The sequence below is a fragment of the Sphaeramia orbicularis genome, chromosome 4, assembly GCF_902148855.1.
Source record: "Sphaeramia orbicularis chromosome 4, fSphaOr1.1, whole genome shotgun sequence".
Taxonomy (NCBI): Eukaryota; Metazoa; Chordata; class Actinopteri; order Kurtiformes; family Apogonidae; genus Sphaeramia; species Sphaeramia orbicularis.
The window spans coordinates 6,639,967-6,663,958 of record NC_043960.1 but is presented as its reverse complement, the minus strand read 5'-3'; the positions used below and the strand labels follow the sequence as shown (position 1 = coordinate 6,663,958).

The 23,992-nt window shown below is 37.9% G+C and overlaps 1 protein-coding gene across 1 annotated transcript in view; it reads right to left on the bottom strand.

Moving 5' to 3' along the window:
* Positions 1-682: 682 nt before the first annotated feature.
* nek7 (NIMA-related kinase 7) overlaps positions 683-23,992 on the bottom strand; it is a 105,234-nt gene continuing 81,924 nt past the window's right edge. Inside the window, exons 9-10 of the mRNA XM_030132899.1 lie at positions 11,926-12,039; positions 683-4,321 (exon numbers count right to left, since the gene is read on the bottom strand). Coding sequence (XP_029988759.1) covers positions 4,211-4,321; positions 11,926-12,039 — 225 coding nt within the window. The 3' untranslated portion in view covers positions 683-4,210. The remainder of the gene's footprint in view (positions 4,322-11,925; positions 12,040-23,992) is intronic.

The following is a 23,992-nucleotide window of genomic DNA, read 5'->3' as shown; positions in this document are numbered from 1 at the left end:
AGAAGTTTTACAGAGATTCAGTCTTTGTTGTTGCAGTTTTAACTTTCAAACCATCTGTGGCATCCATCTTGTTCATCAGTGTCAATGTGATTACTTTTCACCAAATTGTCCCATCTTCTTCAGGTTAGGGATTTAGGTGCCACTTGGGAAGACCTTGGATTAGCTCTTTTACATCGATCTTGACCTTCATTTTCAAGGTCAAATCTGGCCTTGGCAGTGGCATCGACACAATTACTCTTCACTATAACCGTCCAGTCTTCTTCAGATACGGTCTTTAGATGCAATTTGGGAAGATCGTGGATGACTTCGAGTGTCGACCTTGACCTTCACTTTCAAGGTCAAATCAGGGTTTGACCAGATAGAAGCTAGCACAGATGAGGTGAGTGAAAACAGGCTGTATGGGAACCCACTGTCAAAAGGGTCTGAGGGGTCATTACAACGTTCAATGTTGATCTTATTAAGTGAACGTCACAACACTTACACACATTGGTAATAAAATGTCACCTTTCTATGAATGGTGGGTAAGAAATGTATTCATGTAAATAGTATAAGACTTCCTGTAAGACATATGAGGAACTGTAAGATGTATATTGTCGTGGGATGTGTGTGACAAAAGTAGATGAATCATTGTATGAAATGTACAAATACACATCAAACCTTGGTAAAATCCCCAAACAGTCACTGATTGAAATTCGTAAGCTTTATTGCATTTAGCTGGCATACAAAGCGATGGTGAGGAGGGTCTTTACTTTGACATGAAATGTTGAGAAAACATACAAAACAAAACAGACCATGTTAATTCCCTGTATTTAAGTTCTTTAAAAAGCGCCCTTTAATGACTCTTTACTACCAACTTAAGAAGTAAACCAAACCAAGGTAAAAAAAAAAAAAAAAAAACTAAACAAAACAGCAGAGCAGGGTGATATGTAAAACAAAAAAACACTCCCTGTTGAGGACTGACAATCCGTATATCATTCGTTCTTTTCATATTCGAGAATCCACAATCGGAAAATGAAAAAATGACTTATTTCAAATCAAAAATCAAAAAAACGAGTTGTTTTTCCTTCTTTTGATTGTGCGCACAAATTTAAAATTAGAAATAGCAAATGGACCAAACATTGGGTTTCATGTTGACATTTTTGATATCCGATTTGGTATGACCCGGAAGTTACTGACTTCTTCGTGTGTTGAGCTGGACAATCGTGGGTTTGCTAGTATTCTGCCTAAAGCATTCTGCGATAATGGAGAATTTCGTGTTATTCAGAGGCAGCAAAGGCGTTACTCTCAAGGAGGACGACACCGGCCCTTCTGTGGATACCTCTATAAATATTGTGAATCACTTACATCATATGGAGCAGATCACCTATAATCTGAGGCTACAAAAGGATGTAGGAGAAGGACACTGAAAAAGTGGACCTCCCTCTTAGCTCAGTAACTTCAAAAATGCTACCTGCTTAAACAGGTGTATACACATCTACACTGTGTGAGAATGCATATTTATTTATGTATTCATTTATTATTTTTCCTATGTAAGTTGTGACTGCCTGATCCTGCTGTTTGTGTTATGCATGTTTAACCATGTTTTTAGTAAAATAAGAAAAATAAAGTTAAAAAATAAATAAATAAATAAAAGGAGGACGACAGCAACTGGAAAAAATGGTAAGGATCTTCCAGGTACTGTTGTTTTTTCTAAGACAGTGCATCCATGGTAGAGAATCTAAGTAGAAGACACTTCACGTAACACATGAAGAAATTAGTAACTTCTGGGTCATACCAAATCGGATATCAAAAATGTCAACACGAAACCCGACATTTGGTCCATTTGCTTTTTTCCAATTTTTAATTTGTGTGTACAATCGAAAGAATGAAAAACAATTAGTTTTTTGATTTGTACATGAATAATGAAGTAACAAGTCTTTTTTTTTTTCATTTTCCGATTGTGGATTCTCAATTGAATATGAAAAGAATGAACGATACACAGATTAATAACCACAATCCTTAAAGTGACTCAACAAAATATGTTAAAAAAAAAAAAAAAAAAACACCCTAGTGAGGATTTTTAACCCAAAATCTAAATATCTGATTGTTTTCAGTAATGGAGCAGAGGCACTTTGTGAACCAAGGCAATAGGAGAGAGCAGTGTTTGAGTTTAAACAAGACATTTAATTCAGTTGCAGTGTCTTCTGAAGGAAAAAAAAACACTTAAAAATCAATATTTGGTTGAAGGTTACAACTAATAGTGTTGCTCTCAAGTTAAGAAAGTGTCAATTTCAACATCTAGCTTTGCTATAGATGCGTAAAGCAAAATATAAAACTGGATAATATATATTTTCTCTTAAAATCCTGCAAAATTTCAGGGAACTCTATATAGGATCAAAACTTAATTCTCTCTAAGTGCCTTTAACATTCCCTCATAGTTATTTATAAGGACATTTTCAAAGGTGTTGCTCCTATCCAGATGCTATTGTTTGGAGGACATTGACAAACTGGGTGAAAATGACACCAAAAAAAAAAAAAGTCATGAAAAAACATTTTGCTGCTGGAGAAAAAAGCCACATGAAGCAACAAAGGTATTATCAACATATTCTGTTAACCATGACAAAATAACTTACATTTTCTTGCACTAATAAGCTTTGACATGTTAAAGAGCATGTAAATGTTAATAAAAAATATACATACATTAATTTAGTTAACAGGCTGTTTGATAACGTTAAAAAGAATTCATAAGGCACTGCAATAAAGCGTCATCAATCATTGTTTACTTACAGTACTATACCTTCTACGTGGTATTATTGTCATTGTGTAAACCAGTGGTGGTCAGTGCTGGTCATTTGGGACCCACTGTAAAAAAAAAAAACATTACTATGGTTCCCTCCCTCCCAATAAAAGGGTCCAAAGAACCCTGCATTATTAAAACTATAGGAACTTCTTCAGTATGTACAGTAAAACAAAATGAGTCCCATTGGTGCTTGTTTTTCTTTAGTACAAGTCTCTGATATCCTTTCTATAAAAGACACTTTCATGTACGTAAAAACCGTCAATGTGTCTTTTTTCTTTTTCTGTCTTTGGTATCTTAGCTCGGGACAGATTTTAGGGGCAAGGACGGCAACACAAGGCGAGGATCTTTCTTTCTTACTTTACATGACACATACACTGCAAACTTACACAGCAACATAAACAATCACAATATTATGTGTAGATATAAATGAAATCTCAGGTGCATTCACTGGACCATGATGGAAAACTGTGTGTTTCGGCTTCTCGTTGTCTTTGTATATATTTTTTAAAAAAAGAAAAAAAAAAAATCTTACTTTATCCGATAGCAGTACATCTTCCTTCAGTTGAACAGAAGGAGAAATATTTTGGTGTCAGTGACTAAAGTAAACAGCAGATGTAAAACTCTTTTTAAGCCTCCACCAGCTCTTCTACGTCTTCAAAAACAGTGACAGAACAGGGACGTTTTCATAGACAATGTGTAAATGTCAAAAAGGCTTACATTCAAAGTGTTGTGGAGACATTTGCCCGTGTTCTCTAGTCTCTACCCTCTAAACGATCCTTCCTTTTTCATGTACATTCATTAGACGTGATCACCCTGCCAGCTTTACAGCACCAGGGTAAAAAGTGCAACACAACACTTCAATCATCATCAACACTCTGTTATGTCTTTAAGTTTTGCTGCTACGGAGTTTTAAAAAAAAAAAAAACAACTCCAAAAATTTCATTTAAAAAAATATTTCCATTAGCGGTTTTGAATATAGGACGTAACCACTTACATCTCTCTGTCATTTTTTTTATTTATTTTTTTTTCTAATTTTACAACTTTCCAGTATCTGTTTAAAGCAGCATCTGCTAGTAGCATCTGCTGGAAAAACTGTTCACTACATTAAAAAAAAAAAAAAATAGTGTTTTTAACCAAACGTGTCGGTAAGTTACCAGACACTATCGGCGCTGTAACTTCAACTCTAAGGAATGGTAGTTTTATCTGAAAGAGAAAAAAAAATTGTATCAATAATCTCAATCCTAGGGCAGAGAAGGTCTGGTTGTCAATCATGTTCCGTACCACCACTTTGTAAATAAAAGTATTTATCGCAACGAGCTAAACACTGGAGTAAGGTATTGTATAAAAGCTGAGAGATGTGTACGAAGTCCAGCATGAGAAGCGAGGAAGGAGGAGGTGTTTCTGCGAGCTCCGGTGTCAGCGGCGCTGGGCTTAGCTGCCCCGTGTCAAACTCTGCATGTGTTTGGCAATGTCGTACACGTAGGTAATGTCCGGCCTCTTCTCCGGGTCGGGGTTGATGCACATATCTACCAAGTTCCGTAGCTGGTGAGAGGGACGGGGAGAGGGACGGGGAGAGAAACGTGACGGTTAATGACAACTTGGTAGGACGGCAGAAGTCGGTAACCCTGGGTGACACTGGGGGTGTGTATTGGCAAGAATCTGGTGATACGATACAAATCACAATACTGTTAAAAAGGCAATTTTTTTTTTTAAATGATTATTTCCTTGAAGAATTGAATTACACCAGAAATATGCACAAACACTAAACACATTTTTTATTTGATCCCAACAGGATCTAATGCTACATCGCAAAATTTTCCTGTGTTCAAACTTAAATTCTGTTTTACAGACATTACAGTTGAAGATCCTGTTCAAATGTTCATATTCTATTAGTTCAGAACTAACATCAGAACAGTATTTTTGTACAATCCCAACAAAGGGACTAATATTATTTAATAAAAGAGTGTTAAATAATAAATAAAATATGAACAAAAAAACCCAAAAATGAACCTCCACAATATCTGCATTTGAACAAATACCTAAAAATGTCGATACAGTACTTTTTAATATCAATACAGGGGGTGTAAGAAAATATTGGTTCTGCAATATATCGCGATATTTAATTTCACAATACTGTATCGATATTAAAAAGTACTGTATCGATATTTTTCGGTATTCATTCAAATGCAGATATTGTGGAGGTTCATTTTCAGGTTTTTTTGTTCATATTTTATTTATTATTTAACACTTCTATTGAATAATGTTAGTCCCTTTGCTGGGATTGCACAAAAATAATGTTATGTTAGTTCTGAACTAATAGAATATGAACATTTGAACAGGATCTTAAACTGTAATGTCTGTAAAACAGAATTTAAGTTTGAACACAGGAACATTTTGCGATGTAGCATTAGATCCTGTTGGGATCAAATAAAAATGTGTTTAGTATTTGTGCATATTTCTGGTGTAATTAAATTTTTCCAGGAAATAATTGTTTTTAAAAAAGAAACAAAACCAATGAAAAACTGCCTTTTTTAACAGTATCATGATATATCGTATCGTGATCCTAGTATTGTGATTTGTATCGTATTGCCAGATTTTTGCCGATACACACCCCTAATCGATACAGTATTGTGAAATGAAATATCGCGATATGTTGCAGAACCGATATTTTCTTACACCCCTACGTGACACTGACCAGGAAGTTCTGTCCTGTCCTTTAGATGAACCCTTCCCACCGTAGCGCGAACGTGTCAACAGGTTAACAAAAGCCGAGACAAAGACACGTGGCTGTGTTAGCATGCTAATCAGTTATCGGTCTGCTGAATCCACTTTTACCCACGTGCATGCCCGCCGATACCCATGCACACGCGCGCACACGCCGCGCTGCCACTCCGTTGCCATCCGGAGACAGCGCTTCCACTTGAAGCCGAGCGAAGCGGCTGATAGGAGCAGATAGATAGACAGGCTCGCAGGCACAACAGCCACCGCCATCATTAAAAAAAGAAGAAAATAAAAGATGGAGAGGAAAAAGAAGGAGGGGTGGGGGGGTGGGGGGGTTAAAAAATAAAAAATAAAAAAAAATCTATGCAAGGTCGCTATGGTAACCGTCCCGGCCGCCGTTGCGTGGCACCGGCTTGGACAAATTCTCGTCAGCCGTTGTGTATATTTGTGTGTGTGAGCGAAAGTGAGAGGAAGATGCAAATTCAGACAGTCTGAGAATTAGTCCCACCGAATGGAGATGGGGGCGGGAGGGGCGGGGGGCGGTGATGGTGGTGGTGGTGGGGGGGGGCATACCGAAGAGATGCAGATATGTAAAATATTCATGTGCTTCTTTGCATGGCGAGTGGGGTGGTGGTGGTGGTGGTGGTGGTGGTGGGTGGGTGGGTGGGGGGAGCGGTGCGAAGTGTCAGGTGGAGGGAGGGTGCGGGGGGGGGGGGGGGGGGGGGGGGGAGTGGAAGCTAGTGAAGGGAGGCGTAGTGGGGTGCGGGGGGGTGGAGGGAAGCAGAGACGGAGATGGTTAAATGACACAACAAAGATGAGCAGCTGACAGTTTGCTGCCGATCCTTCAGGAGCATTGTTTACATCCAGACAGGCGCTGCAGGCACCCCCCTCATCTCCATCTCTCCATCGCCCTGTCTCTCGCTCTATCATTCCCTCTCTCCTTCGCTTTGTCTCCCTTTCTCCTGGATGGGGGTGACATGTGGGGCAACGCACAAGCTCGGCGTGGTGTGTGTGCGCGCGAAGGGGAGGCAGCCGCCGTAACAACTATACACTTGCATATTTGCTCATGCACACACGAAAAAAGACACAAACAGACTTGGCGGAAGCTTGAAAAACCCAGCAATTAGCCTTTATCAACCCAATGAGATAAATACCACAGTGCAGAGGAATCCTCTGTCTGCGGGGTTTAGTGTTCGACTATGAGGACATGAAGATGAAGAGCTGCTTAAACCTGACACTGGATTTGTATGGACATATGATGGAAGCCATGCAATAACAACAATAAGAAAAATAATCTTAAAAACGCAATAGGATTCGAATATAGTTTAGTTACTGGGTAAACTTTGGAACATTTTAAAGGCAATGCTGGGGATAAACTAAATAGATGTAATTAAAAAAATGTAATAAATGTCACTGACAGATGTATAAAATGACTAAATAAATGGCACAGCTACCAAAAATATGCAGTTATTGATAAAAAAAAAAAAAAGTTGTCAGTGACACAGTGGTTACATCCATGTTCATGCTTTTTGGGAAAAAAATTTATACACTACAAACAAAAAGTTATGGATATTTTTACCTCCTCCAGGAGGTATTGTGATCACTTTACTTTGTGTTTGTTTGTTTGCGTGTTTGTTTGTTTTTTAGCAACTTTATGGGAAAACTATTCCAACCATCTTTACCAAATCGTACCCACAGATAGGCCTAGGCCCTGGGACCAACCCATTAAATTTTGGGCCAAGTAGGCCAAAGTTCAAGGTCACAGCAAGGTCACAAAATCTACAATTTTATTATCTCTCATCATTGAGCAATTTTCAAAAATTCATAAAAAATTCAAAACAACTCTGATTAGCCTCCAATTTGATCCATCCGTAGCTTAGAACAATATCTTGTATCTGGCACAAAATTGTCCACATCCACTGTGGAATGTGGACTCTGTGGACATTTCCATTTAACGTTGAAAATCCCATTTACCACACATTTTTCCATTATAACTCAACAAATATTGATTGGAATTGAATATAATTTGACATACACATGACTGGTACCAAGCTTCAACTTTTTCTGCTGTATGGAACAACTTTGAAACTGTTTAGCTTAAAAAGAAATAGTTGTTCGGGGTGCGTTCTCTGAACACTTGTTAATTTTTAGGCTATTTGTTTCAGCTGGGATTCTTGCACAGCGCTTTTTACTTTTTTGTGTGTGAATTGAATTGAAACACCTTTTTTTAATGACCAGACATAGTTGTATTTACAAATGGCAAAAATGACAAAAAAAAAAAAAAAAGACAAAATAAAAAAAGAAATATCTTTAACTTTTTGTTTGCAGTGCAAGTAGAATGTAGATACATACATCTAAACAGTAGAGCTGCTTGAATTTGACCATATTCCAACTAAAAATAACTGCTCCGATACTCTAGAGCAATGATTAAAACACTTCTTAGACTTTTAGGTTAGTTTATAGCATTTGTGAAACTATTACTGAGTTCATTTATTGACTGATTTCCTCTTATACTGATATTTTCTGAGGCCAAGTATACCTTATATTATATGTATTTCCGCAAATTAAAACCAAGGCAAGTCACCAGCTGGGGTCAGTGAAACCAGCCGTGGACAAGGACACTTCGAAAATGCATGAAATAAACGATCAAGCACTTCTTCACAGTGTTATAAACATTGCAAATGGAAGCAGATCAAAATAATTTTTTGGGCCCATTATGACCATTTCACTTTTTAATAAGAGGAAATTAGAAATAAAGGCCTGACTCTAATACAAACCTTCTTCCAATAAAGGCCTGGTACCGTCTGCAGAACCAAAACAATAAAGGCTCCAGACAAGATTTTAGGAAATGTGGTTATTAAAGCTTCATATATCTGATGAAATTAAAATCTTTCTTTATCTCTTCTATCTGTTCCTATGCACTCCTGACAGTAGACTGAGCCACAAACTTATCAAAGGGCCCGACCATGGAAAAAACAAATTCAGTTAAATAAAAAAACAAAACAAAACTACTGTCTAGCTCTAGGATCCCTTCACTTGGCAGGATTTGCTCCAACAATCACTGTTGTTTTTAAAGGTTCTGTTTATATTTGTGTCATGCCTTGTTGGCCAATCAAATCAATGCTCCTTGCTCTAAGCAGCCGAGTAATTTAATGAAATAAGTTACATTACTTTACTCAAAAATGTACCACTGCAATCTTAACATTTACAAGGGTACGTCCTAATATGTAACATATTAAATTTTACAAGCAGCATTCCCAACACAGTCCAATACTTTTACATGTTTAATGCAATTCCCTACCAAACATATGGGTTTCTACTCATTTCTGCACGACATTTAAATCGGTGCAACGATAATTAATACAGACTTCATGGTTATTACTGTGATGGATTACACAACTTTCATGAGTCTGCTACTAGATTTCCATTCTGTTTGGATAAATGGAAACAACTGAAAGCCTGAGACAGCAGAATAAATACATTAAAACATGGTTTGCAGAATGGTTAGCCATGATGTAACGAACAAGAGCGAAACACGCAAACCTTCTGGTATGGTGCTTTATATAGCTCAAGTATGATGTGACATTTCTACAGAGGGTTTTAGGGTCATGCAAATAAAGAAACTAACGATTTTGAACGTCAATCGACAAATGATCTAATACCTGCGGAGCAAAGCATATGTCCAAGTTTACGTGTGTGCATTATTATAAGCGTTAAAAGAGAAAGACAGAAAAGTTACCAAGAAAATGCCACCCACACAAAGAGGGCATGCAAATGCAAAGCTGCGTGCATTCATACACACATCACCACCAATCAGCAATAAGGAGATCTTTAACCACAGGCTGACTACATTACATTTTTGAGCAAGGATAAGTCTACGCAGAATTACAGCAGATGATTTAACATTTAGTAAGGGAAACATGACACTCTGGCTTATTTAGTTTCACCCCACTCTGTAGCACGGCCAGATGCTTTTGATACATGCATTTAATTTTCAAACGGTTAAAATCATAGCTGGTCTTTTGATCACAGAGTAAGATCATACTGTACTGTAGCTCAGACAGTTGGGTGGACTCGACTTACATATAAAAAAAAAAAAAAAAAAAAAACGTTATTAGTCAATACAAGTAAAAATCAGCCTTTTGGCACAGAGAAAGAGAGGCGTAGAGACACAAAAGAGGAGCAGGCAACGAGGAAAACATGAACTGATGAAAAAGATAAGTTCGGAGTAGGGATGAAACGGTGCAGAAACAGTTCGGTTCGGTACGTACAGGGGTCTTCGGTTCGATACCTTTTCGATAATCCAATTAGGTTCATACTGTCTACTAGAACTTACACAGATTTCCTTTTCTTATTTGTCAGACAGATGGAAAAAGAGTTAATTTTTTTACAAAAGAAAATAAAACAAAGTACAAGAATTAACTCTTTATCCATCTGTCTGACAAAGAAGAAAAGGAAATCTGTACATTTTCGATAAGTTTTCAGTACAGTGAAGGAGACCAATTTCATTAAAAAAAAAACAACGTTTAAATATAACTGATCTTCACGAAACAATGCCGGGACACTGCTCGTTTTGTCTCTCCATTGACGTAACTGACAGGGAATCCGAAATGCCCCTAATTCGTAGACCTTAGAGAAGACGGAGGGTCTTCCAACTCTGGTTTTGTACCTGTGACGCTGCTCTGAGCTGCCATGCTGGTTCACCTTCAGCATGTGGATGGTGCGTGGACCGTTTATGTCGCATTTCCACTACGTGGTACTGGCTCGGCTCGACTCGGCTCGACTTGGCCTTTTTGCGTTTCCATTACGAAAAAGGACCTGGAATCTGGTACCTGGTACTAGTTTTTTGGTATCACCTGCGGCAAGGTTCCAAGACTGGGGAACAAATACTAAAACATGACATGTAAACACTGCAGACCACTGATTGGTCAGAGAGTTGTCTCTGTGACCCGCCGTTTTACAAAAAAAAAAGAGATGCGGAAGTTGACAGTAAATATAGTGGGAGGTTAATCCACATGATAACAGCCCAAAAAACTACACCATTCAGTCAGGGGATTAAGTCTTTGGTGGCCGACGTAAAAATTCAGCATGAGTTTGACGAGACAACAAGCAACGAGTGAGTTTATCAACAACTCTCCGAGCAGACAATATGGAAGTAACGTGCCGCATCGCTATGACGTCCAGGTAATCTCAAGTCTGTAGTATCCTACAATGGAAACGGTCTCCAGGAATAGTATTTGGTACTCAAGTCGAGTCGAGTCGAGTCGAGCCGGTTCCACGTAGTGGAAACGTGGCATTAGACGTCCATCTAGGACAGTGGTCACCAACCCTGGTCCTCCAGATCTACTATCCTACATGTTTTAGATGTTTCCCTCCTCCAACACACCTGATTCAAATCCTAAGCCTATCATCAAGCTCTGCAGAAGCCTGATAACGACCGTCAGGTGGACTGGAAGAGGGAAACATCTAAAACATGCAGGATAGCAGATCTCAAGAGCCAGGGTTGGTGACCCCTGGTCTAGGATATTAAATATTGCACATGGGTTCCGCTTGTGGCCACCCTGCTCATACTGTGTGTGATCTGCTTCAAGGTTCATGTAAAAACTTAAAGGAGTGATATTGAGCTAAACCCACTTTTATAAGTCTTTGGTTCATTTATTTGTGTAATAGTTCATACAGTTTGAATTTGAACCCTCCAGGTGCTGCAAAGCTATCAATTCATTCCTGCAAAAATTGAGTGGATTTCTACCACCTTATTTAATTCCTTCCAAATTTGTTACATCTATAACTAGTTATGTCACGACATTTGCACATATAAGGTCAAGACTTCTAATGAACATTTCTCTGAGTACGACATATTTGTTTGTCAGCAGCAGCGGTTGTAGTAAAAACTGAAAATATGTCCAAACTTTGAGCTGATTACCTAAAATGTTCAGTTGTTGGTTGTATTAACGAACACAAGTGCTTGAATGGGACAGGGAAGAAAAGTCAACAACCTACAGGGGGCAGGGCCTGAAGTGGCTCATGTGCAATTAAAGGGCCAGCACTCCAAGCCACCTTTCAGGTGTCATTACTCAGAAATAGGGTTGAAGATGGACCTGTGGAGTTGAATTAATGAAGAATTCAGACCCAAGCAGAGCATTTATAGTTTATGGAGACCACAGGGAAATCCATTTAATCATTCCATTAAAAAAAAAATAGCGAAATATCACTCCTTTAGTGTGAATCTTTGCGTTCTCCACATGGGCTACATGTATTCCTTCGGTACATCGTATTGTATTGAAGGCCCCGAACTGAAACCGATCGGTACAAACGAGTGCGCCGTTACATCCCTAGTTTATAGAAGTGTTGAGAGACAAAAATACCTTGAAGACATTGACCGATTTGTGCCATAACTCTGACAACCAGAGTGGCACAGTACTTACCTCCTCTGAGTAGTGATCTGAAGGAAGAGGGGGGTAGTCACACTGCTCTATCTTCTTACAAAGTGAGTAAAGGTTCATCTTATCCCCATAGAAAGGACTCTGCAGGGCTGCCATCTGAAAAACATAAAGATATGAAGAAACAGGTCAGGGCACTTCGCAACAGGTGACGCAAAGTAGGCACGGTATGAACAGGAAAACTTGCACGTTAAGCCACTCCAGAGGTGCATTTATTATCTCATTAACATCTTTATCAGACAATTTAGTGGAGGAATAGAAGAGTAAAAGTACAGGTGCAACTACAGGCTGAAATCCTGTGTCCATATCAAATCCATATTTATAATCAAGGTTGGTCTGCAATACTAGTGAACCAAAACAAAAAAAATCCAAGACAGCTTTCCTCGGCTTCTGTGTTTTCCTATAGTTTGCTAATCCTTGCTGCAGCACAGCAAAACAAAGCACTGAGAATGAGAACGGAATAAGAGCATGAGAGGAGAGGGCTGCAGCAAAAACAAGACAGGAGAATTTTTCAGTTTGGTGGAGCAGCAAGAAAACTGTATACTCTGGAAATAAATTCGAGCAACCGCAGTGAGGAAGAGGCAGATGTGAAGTGGTAAAAGAGTGGAAAGGATATGGGGGTTTTTACTAGTGTCACACCACCAGGACATTTTTAGCAGCTTCACCGACTCACTTCCTGTTTCTCAAAACGTGTAGGATTAACGTAAAGCCTCCAGCAGACTCATAACACCTTTACTCATTTTTTTTTCTGATGTATGTTGGTGATATTCATGCTCAAAAGTGTTGCAGTGTGTAATGTTACATAGTAGGCGGTCTGCTGAAGTGTATGAAGAGATCTCTGTTTCTAGAAAGGGAAAAAACACTTGTCCCGTCATATAAACTGCGCAGTTTATGTAACATGCTATGTAATCCGATGTTCAGAAAAGATGCAAGAACTTCTAGACCAGAGGTGTCAAACTCATTTTAGTTCAGGGGCCACATTCAGCCCAATCTGATTTGAAGTGGGTCGGACTAGTAAAATTATAACAGTGAAAAAAGTAAAATTATATTCCGATCAGGTTTACATGCACAAACTTTCCTTAAAAATCAGAGTAACATGAACAACTTGAATTATCTTGAGAAAAACGAGTGTAATTTTAACAATATTATGGCTCGGTTTATCAGTTTATCATTTACACACGTGCATTACAACCGCACCAAACATTTAGTAACAGGAGGAATATTGGTAAAATTCCATTTACTTTTCTTAAGACATTTCCGTTTGTTCATATTTGTTCAGGTAATTCACATTTTTTTGCAAAAGTATAGTTTGGTAATGTCAACATTTTCATGTAATTTTACTTCTTTACATCAAAAAAACAAAGAAAATTTGGGGTTGTCATTATTTATAGGTTATTATTATGATAATATTTTACTGGTTCTGACCCACTTGAAATCTAATTGGACTGTTTGTGTCTATGTGGTACGTGAATTAAAATGATTTTGACAACACTGATTGTTAAATAGGGCGACACGGTGGTGCAGTTAGCACTCGTGCCTCACAGCAAGAAGGTTCTGGGTTCGATTCCAACACCACTCGACGGGGTTGGGACCTTTCTGTGTGGAGTTTGCATGTTCTCCCCATGTCTGCGTGGGTTCTCTCCGGGTACTCCAGCTTCCTCCCACCATCCAAACACATGCACTAATAGGTTAATTGGTTAATCTAAATTGCCCATAGGTGTGAATGTGAGAGCGATTGTTTGTCCCGATATGTTCAGCCCTGCGATGAAACTGGTGACTTGTCCAGGGTGTACCCCACCTTCGCCCCTATGTAGCTGGGATAAGCTCCAAGCGACCCCCGTGACCCTAGTGAGGATAAAGCGGGTTCAGATAATGAATGAATGATTGTTAATATCTTCAGTGTAATTTTTGCATTTCACAAATTCATCCCGCGGGCCGGATTGGACCCTTTGGTGGGCCGGATTTGGCCCCCGGGCCGCATGTTTGACACCTGTGTTCTAGACCAATAAGTAAAAGCAATAGACACACCACTTTTGGCCAAAACGTACTGTCGATAGTAGGAGGTAAACTCTGGAATAATCTGCCCCTCCCAGTAAGAGAGTGTCCAACATACAACACTTTTAAAACTCACTTAAAACAGTGGCTCCTAGAAAACCACACATGCACTCACTTTGTATTAACATATATTTCATCACCCATACACTGTCTCTGTTAAGTTGTATGTAAGTATAGAGGTGAATGTATATGCTAATGCCCCTGTGATCATCCTGTGTCTATTTGTTTTTTGTTTATTTGTTTGTTTAGATGATGTCCGTGTCATCATTATGTGTATTTTTAAATTTTTGATTTATAGCGAACGAGTGATGTATCAGTGTTGGGTGTTTTATGTCGTATTTCTGTCACCTGCCTACGGACTGCAGATGAAAAGTAGTTATTTTTACTAAACAAAAAAAAAACAAAACAAAAAAAATCTAAAAAATAAATAAAAAGGAATAAATCTAAAGGACAGTAATTGCTCCAACATTTTGGTGTCTACTGCATATTTTAGGGAAAAAAACTTTAGGACAACTGACTGACACTTCCAACTAAGATGTGAGCTAGTTGGACAGATGATATTTCTGTCAATAGGAAATATATTGGAAGCAAAAAACAGAGTCGTTGAGTGGAGAATTAAATATTTTTACTGCAACAACAGCATTATTCTACCACAATCTTTTTGACATGTCTCCATTTAAGGACTGCCGTATAATTCCATCTATTATGAAGGTTAGGTTTTTGTTCTCAGGTTCATAACGAAACTACCAGGCTAATTTTCATGACACTTGATGGTCCAAAGCAGACCCCTTTAATTTTTTTAGGGCAAATCCATCAATGTTTTCCCTTGGTTTCCAGCAGATTCAGGTGGTGTTTGAGTTCTAGTAGTTTCAAGTTCGTGGAAGACTCATGTGCATGGGGTCTGGAAGTCTTCCAACAAAAGTAATTTCGTAGCATTCTGGACATTATCTAATCATACAAGTTTATTTAATATTAGAAGAACATCCAACATTCTTTACAATAAAACTTGCTGAAGTGCACTGGTAGCCACCCAGTGCTGATAAAGATCTGGAGTTGGTCCCTGAGCGTCTTCAATATCACCTCACTGCTCCTAATATGTGCAATGTGCTAATGCTAATTGCTAATGGCTAATGCTAGGTGCTGTGTGTATTAGGATTGGTAAAATGCGACCGAATTTCCCAACAGGGATAATGAAGAAAGTTAACCTTTTTCTAGCACAGTCCTTGAATCTGAAAAAAGATAGTTTCCTTTGATTATCTTATTTATATTTATTACACCTTGTTTTACCATGGATATATTATATTATTTTATTACCTGTATATATACTTATATGTAGCATATATTTGTTTTATCTGTAGTATAGAGTTAGCTTTTTGTATTATTTTTGTAGCATTTTAGTAGTATTTGTATATGTTAGAATTTTATCTTTGTAGTTTTACATATTGTCAAGATTTTTCCGTATACAGGCCTATGCACAGTACAATTTTGTGTGATATTTTTATATTGTCTTTTTGCACTTTAATTGTTTGCTGGTAAATTGAAGCATAGCTGCTAAACAAATTTTCATTGTTTCTGTAACAGCGTCAATAAAGATCTATTCTATTCTATTCTATTCTAGTCTAGTCTATTCTATTCTATTCACATGGATTTGGCCCACAACAGCTTGAATGGCGCACCAACACCATATAATGGGGGAGAAAATCCTGCCCATGTAATTTTTTAAAAACTTTCTATCAGTGACCACCTTGGTGGAGGTATGAAGTATGAGTGTTTCTAGTTTAAATATTGGTTTTTGTAACAGTTCACCTGTAAAAAGTCATGTAAAGTGGTGTGAGATAGATGCTAAATGGACGTTTTCTCAGTTTGTTGTCTGTTGCTGTGAATGTAACCCGTTGACATTGCCCAAACAGTCGCACATCATCAACTTGTAGGTGGCTTCTTGTGTTGTTTTCGCTGAAAGATGTGTCACATATTGACAGCGCAGAGATAGAAAAGTTCTTGTTTCCATTCGGGCAGATTTGACAGTCTCTGTCACAGCTTTGAGTGGGAAGTCAAGATGACAGCGGCAGAACCTCAGTGGGCCATTTCTCCTCTGGACATAATTTACTCATGTTTATTATTCCACTTTCTTCATCAAGCATCTTTATCTTCACATTATAAATACGCACGGAACTTTTGAGCATTAAGAAAAGAGGATCTCCCCCCTTTTTTTTTCCCTTCATGGGCACCTTTCTGCCTTTGCTCTAACAATTACTACTGAGGCAGACGCAGCGGGCGGTTGACAGTGATGAGATGTGTGTGGAAATACGCATCCGTGTGTGTGTCAGCAATGATGCACTTCCATTACTAATGGAACCTCAAATCTGAAGCCCGAGCTTTCACATTCAATTCTATGGTGATTAAGAAACAAAAACAGACATAGATAAATGAACAAATAGTACATACATCAATACATAAGCACAGGGGAACGTCACTGTAAATGCACGCTCACTGGTGTCAACACAGATGGCTTTTCCACAGCGATGCTATGATGCATGGGGACACTATATATAACTTGAACACAACAATATGTAAAAATACAGCCAACTGTAGGGAATGTATTTCTGTGGGGGAAAAAAGTACATATTTAAATCAAATTGCACATATAAATACAAATCAAGGGTCTGAATAAGAGCCAAGACACCACCGGGATCCCCGATGACAAGTATAATAGAAGACTGTCCCCAATCGGTTGGTGTCCGACAGCAAAACCTGGCCCATGTACAGAGCGTCAAGAATAATACAGTAATGACCACAAAACACTGCGAGATGAATAAATTTGAGTAAAAGTATCTGCTCATGTGTACTTGTGTTGTTATGTTTCATATACTGAAGAACGGGTTGTTCAAAGCTGATATAATTATGATCATTTGGAGCAGAAATAACTGATAATAAGTGATTAATTGGCCAATATCATCACTGGCAGAAACTTGATAACTGCTGCGATTAATGTATGAGAACAAAACCAATGCATCGTTAGCCTCATAGCATAATTGCCTAACTCATACACTATATGGACAAATGTATGTGAGTTCAGGTGTTTCTTTTCTAACAGGGGTCTGGGATACAAAACAATAATAACTAATGTCAGAATATAGTTGTATATTGGGATACATATGATTCCATTGGTTAGTTTGGGTTAAATTGTTATCTTTGCCTCCAAAATGCCTCAGAGATGGTTTTGACTTAATTTCTCTCAACAATTATTTAGTTTCTTTTTATCCAAGACTAAGGCTACATTCAGACTTCAGGCAAATGTGGCCCAAATCTGATTTTTTTGTTCATATGTGACCTGTATCCGATCTGTTAAAGACCGTTTGAACAGCACAAATATGATTTGTTCAATTCTGACCCAGACCACTTTCATATATGGTACTAAATCTGATACAAATCTGATATTTTGCAATGTGACTTCAGTCTGAACGGCCGGGTCGCATTTATCTGACTTTTACGTCGTTGAAATGCGACAAACGTCACAATTCTGCGTCCCAGAAGTGTTACTTCTGTAAACAGTGTGTGTCTGCGTGGTCACATATTACCTCGTTACCTCTTTTGTGCATGTGGGTCACTTCAGGGTCGCATTCAGTTCATACTCAAAACTGATAGAAGTGGCATTTAATGTGTAATATGAACGAGCACACAAAAAAGTTGGATTTCACCAAAAAATCCGAACTGTGCATTAAGACCTGCTGTCTGAACATAGCCTATGATTTCAAATGTTCTACATTTCTAAAATATTTTTGTGCTCTGATTAAATAATAATTTCCTACCACAACTAACCATCTCTTTTCTTCACATCTCACTGAGGAAGAAAAATCTTACATTGAACTTTAAGGATATAATAGATGTTTATAAACCATATGGCACTATATGGACAAAAATATTGGGACACATCATGGCTACAGTTCATAAGATGCCCTGTTCATGATGATTTGACAAAAGAATATCTATATTCATAATCAATATAATATTTATGACAAAATAAAACTATATATCTGTCATTATTGTTTTAAATCCCAGACCCGTTAGAAAAGAAACATCTGAATTCAGCATGTCCCAATACTTTTGTCCTTTAGCGTATGAGTTAAGAAATTATGCTATTAAGCTAACGACATGTGAAACTGAATGTCAAAGTAACTGTAGAAAATAGGTAATTCTTGTTCAGTTTTTACTCTTTTTTTTTTTTCAGTTGAGATGCTTGTCCTGCCTAGCCTAGCCTGTCCTACTGACATCCAAGTTAAAACTGAATGGATTTTACACTAGCTTACATGACAGTGTGAGCAGGTTAATATGAAACGACTACACGAAGGTCTAAGAAGTCTGAGACAACAGTATTCACTAACCAACAAATCAACATTGATAGGTGCATTCACTTTGGAGACGTATGGAGAGTTCACAAAATGCAAAAAATGTAATTGTAGTGTCAGGTGAGCTGGCAAATTGTCTAAGTTTGGATTCATACCTCAGTTGGTTTTCTTTCAGGTACATATGGAGTGTAAAAATACCGACTACTTCCTGAAAAATTCACTGCAGTTACTTGAAAAGAACCAATTGGGGGGAAACACTCCTAATTAGTAAACAACATATCCACGTTCTTTTGGTTCTATGGAGGAGGTGGTGTGTGTTCTTGTAGCTTTGCAGTGGGATATGAACATTATCATATCAATAGAATTTTGGAACTTTCTTCCAAAATCAGATTAGATTGAATGTCTTGAATGTCTTAGTCACAGCCCCTTCACACTGGTTTCACACAAGCTGATACTGATATTTAAAGTAACTATATGGACAATGTTTAATGCCAATGTCATTTTCTATTTTTTGTTTTTTTTGTTTTGTTTTTTTGCCCTCTCTTGTAAAGGAAACAAAGAAATATTCATTATCAAAAACCAAAATAAGGGCTTAAAAGTGTTCTATCTTTGAATGAAGACAAATTTTATCGCCCAAATTTGCACTACACATAAATTTTAGCCACTGCAATCAGTAGTCACTTTTCCATTGACTCTCAAATTGCGTGAATATAACTTACGCATAAAAATGTACCTAATGGAAAAATAACAATTTCGCCAAACCCTCATTTTTCGATAAACAAATGTTTGTGTTTGCAAGCGGTGGTTTCTCCGACACTGCGCAAATCATATATCATGCAAAACTGCAATGAGAAGACCTTTTTCCACAACTAGAGTCATGTGAATAAAAAAAAAAAAAAAAAAGGATGTTGACGGACGTTACAACAAGAGAAGAAGAAGAGTTTTAAAAGAAACACAGCGCGGTATGTGTGAACACACCAGGAAAATGAATCAGATTTTAATTTCGTACAGGATAGAGGGGTAATATATAATAATAATGAATATATCTGTAAATCAACACCTTTTTTTTTTTTTTTTGATCAATTTTTACATTTATTTTTATTGTGCATCTGCAGAAATACAATACAAAAAAAAAGAAATTCACATTTTATAATATAAGATTTTGTGACACAATAAGCATAAACCCCACCCCCCCAGAACCAATGGCGACCCCCATACCAACCCAAACTGGATCTCAAAATACGAAAACAAGTCAACAACATTTCCGTTCGTTGCTATGTTTATGGAATGACTTCTCATGTCACCTGGAGATAAACACATAAATCATTGCATTTGTGATTTAATGGAAAGAACAGCATTACGCACTTCTGTTTTTTCGACATTTAGTAAATATCGGTAAATTTTGCGCAGATGTCCAATGGAAAAGCAACTTGTGAAATATCTGATTTCAGTCACGAAAAGAATGCCATAATGTCAACAAAATAACTGTGTCCTGCAAGTATTAGTCTATTAACACTTAAATGAGACAAGAACGTGTTTATTTACCAATCCTCCTGAAGCTGACAGTAAATAATCTTGAATTGTACCTTTTAATTTGATATTATTTAGCTTCGGGCTGGAGTTCACGGCCAGATTTTCATTTTTACTGCAAATATAAAATATCACCTCCTTGATTATTAATAATTGGTGTCAGTATCAGCCCTGAAACAGAAACATATCATACCGTATTAATCCTGAGTCTGTGAATGCATTCCAACAACGAATTTCCCAGGATATGATGGCAAACAGAAACAGACGGGGGGGAGAAGAAAATCAGCCAGCTATAGACGCCGGGAGGTAAAGGGTTAAACAAGACCCCGTCGTATTTTCATGCATCTTCTGCTTTTGACAGATGAAAAATGTCAACTGTCCTGTTTGTATTTGGGAGTTTTTGCACTATTCATCTGCTTCATTAGTGCCTGCTGCTCCTGGCCCCTGACAGCTGCCGGCCCCCCGCTCTCAGAGCACACGCAACACACACCCAGGCGCATGCCCACACACACCAACGCAGACGCACACACTTGCGCCTTTTTTTTGCAGACTGTGTCGTCGCAACGGGTTCGATGATTGACTCACTCTCTGACCTCTGAGGCCCCCGGTGTGGGTGTGTTTGTGTGTGCGTACGCTTCATTGATATTCGGGAGACATACGATGCACACGCATGCCTGCTGTCTGTCTACGGCCCGTGAGCTGCTGGTGGCAGGACACACACACACACACACACACACACACACACACACGCACACACCATCCACCGCTCTCGCCTTTGTTCCTCCTCAGCTCGCCAGGTTACGCTCTCCCCCCAGCCCAGGCATGTAAAGCCAGCATCCCCCGGTCCGTGTAAAAGCTCTGAATGAGGACTTCCAGTTTAATTAACACCGAACCCACTCCCTCTCTCTCCCCGAACGCCAATTAAAGGGAGCGGTGACAGACTCCGCCCCTCGTTTATCCCCCCGTGTCCACACAGCCTGGGACCAGAGGCTTTTCACAACATCTCACTTACTCATGCATTACATTTATAGACTTATGCTTCATCAGAAACAAACACCACATCAGAACTATTCAAAACCCCTTCTGGAATTTTCTACGGCTAAAATTTTCATGACAAACTTTTTTTTTTTGGTTCACTTTATCGTATTGTTTACTTTATTGTGTATTCATTTTGTTGCCTTCAAGGATATATGTATCTATGTATTTATTTATTTATTACTTTTCTGGTATGTCAATATTGGTGTGTACGTATATATGTGTATGCAGGATGCGATTTGTCGGTGGGGATCAACTCTGGTTTTTACATCCGTACTTCTGCTCAATGAATTTGATCCTGGGAGGGGGGGGGCAACCAATGTAAATAACAGGCAGTTTGTGACAGTTTTCTTCCACCTACATCCTACATTACTGACACTAACGTTCACCTGAACCGAACTGTCGGCGGTCTCAGAATTTGCAAACGTCCCCATGCACTGGGGCACTATAAAGGGGGGGGGGGGGTTTAACGTAACAAATTTGCCCAGTATTTGTGTCTCCAGTGGATACAGGTTAGAAGTTGTGATCTGTTGTATAATAGAGGAATAGACCCAGGGAGTTGGATATTGAAAGAATGTTAAGTTTCACTTTCGTTTCATGCCAGCGTTAGTTACGTTAGTTATGGACCCGCACCCCCACATATACAACTGCCCCCCCTCCCCTGTTTTTTTGATAAATCGTACCCTGTGCGTATGTGCATGTGAAGGTGATAAGTGATCCAAGGGACTTGATTTTTCATATATTATGCTGATAAGAAGCTAAACGATAGACTGTTGTGTGGAGAAGGGGTGGGAGTAAATAAGTTATACTTCCTCCCACTCCTTTTCGAATATGCAAATGAAATTTGTTTTCATGTATATGTTTTTTGTTTGTTTTGTTTTCTTATAGTCTGTTTCATTTACAGGGTGGGGAAGCAAAATTTACAATATTTTGAGGCAGGGATTGAAAGACAGTGTATGACCAATTAGTTTATTGAAAGTCATGAGAACTTAAATCTTCAAATCATATTTTACTGCATTTCTAACGGTCTTGTTGTCTACCTCAAGTTAAATTGCCATTTTTCTCATGGATTTGGTTGGATCCTTTAGGATTTTGGATTTGACAGCTTTAATAAAAGCTTTGGTACGTTTTTTGTTGCTTCCTCCACTTCCAGACTTTCTCGTAATAGTTTTGCTCATAGTCATTCTCTTCTTTCCATTATAAACAGTCTTTATGGACACTCCAACTATTTTTGAAATCTCCTTTGGTGTGACGAGTGCATTCAGCAAATCACACACTCTTTGACGTTTGCTTTCCTGGTTACTCATATGGGCAAAAGTTTCTGAAAAGGTATGGATAATAGTGTTAAGTATGATTATGACATCAATATATGTTTGGTTTCAAAACAACTGACGTAGTGCCTGCTGAGAAAAAAACAACTAAATGTTCATTGTAAATTTTGCTTCCCCACCCTGTATAAAAACTAAGTAGGATTATTTTGTTTTGTTGCATATTTGAGATAAACTAAAAAACTGAAAAAAACTAAATTTCGAACATAAGCAGGAACAAAATATAAGGGTGTAAAAAAGGTCTTTATTTTTGTAGTGCTTTTATTTTCTTATGTGGTCCTAATACGCTGTCGTACATTAGAACTATAAGATATCAAACTTTAATTTACTTGCACTCTTTAAAATATTGTCTTTCTTCTCTTTACAAGTTGCCATAAATGTTCAGCATATTTTACTGTGTTTGTAACATGTTGCTTCTCCTGAATCTAATGCAATTCCAAATAGTGTTAATCTGATGGGTGTGAATGGATGCCACTCAGGGGGACTTCGCTATTCATTCCGTTTCAACCAGTATTTTATGATGTATTACTTCACATCATGACAAAAATGAAACTACTGTATATGTGCTGAATATATACTGTATATAGGGCCTACACTCTCTTACCAAAACCCACAAGTGTCTGTACAAGTGAGGAGAGTATGACTTTTTAATGTGCTCCCTGATCCTTGGTGTGGCTTTATGATCATATATTAATCAAGGCAATAAGTCACAGTGCAGGGACAGTCATTAAAAATATACCTGCACCCAGTGGAGTCATTATTCGTCTGGTTCATCACGCTGCAAATGAAAGACGAAAGATAAAAAGGAAAAATAGTGGGATGGAATTAAAGCTCCAGATTATTCCGATGAGATGGACTTTTGAGGAAAACTGATAAAGGATGTGAAGTTCCATCGTAAACCGACTCTGGAGTTTGGATCGCAAAGGCACAGATGAGTTGAAAATCTGGCTCCTAATATTAACCCTTTCATGCATGAATTATGAAAAAAAAAAAGTATCTAGATTTTTTTTAAGATTGATTTTATTTCTCAAAATTAGGCTAAAGTTGAAATGTATATTCATTTTTTTTAAAATATGGTTTTATTAAGAAGATATTTTACCTCCCGAGACCCAGGAAAGTACATGTTTAGGCTTTTTTTTTTTTAATTAAATAATTGCCTACGTTGGAAACATCATGATGCAACAGTTTTTTCAGATGCATTTTTAAAAACTTTTTTACAGAATGTACTTTGCGGTGGACAGTTTATTTCTATTGATTTATTTATCATTTATTTATTTTTAACTTTATTTAACCAGGAAGTCATTGAGATTAGGAATCTCTTTTGCAAGAAAGACCTGACCAGGCATCAGCCATACAAAGTCCAAACAACATAAAACACATACATGACAAACAGTGAACAATAAAACACAATAACAACTATTCAACCATTATGGCATCAAGAAAAACAGTGACATTTGTTTTTGTGTTTATTTGCTTGTTTATTTGCTTGTTTTTTTGTTTTTTGTTTTAATAAAGCTGTGAAACTCTTGTCCACAAACATGGACAGACAGAAAACCCATAGCTGGGTCTGAGGAGGTTAACTTTAGTAGATCACAGAGCAGTCCAAATTCTACAACTAAGAAGATCCTCTTTTTCATTGTATTGCTTTAGGTCTATAGAGACTGCCTCCATGTGGTTTGGGGACTATTTAATTTAGAACCCTTTGGAAAGTGAGCTTAAACTAGGTGTCCACAAATGTGAACGTCATGCATGAAATGG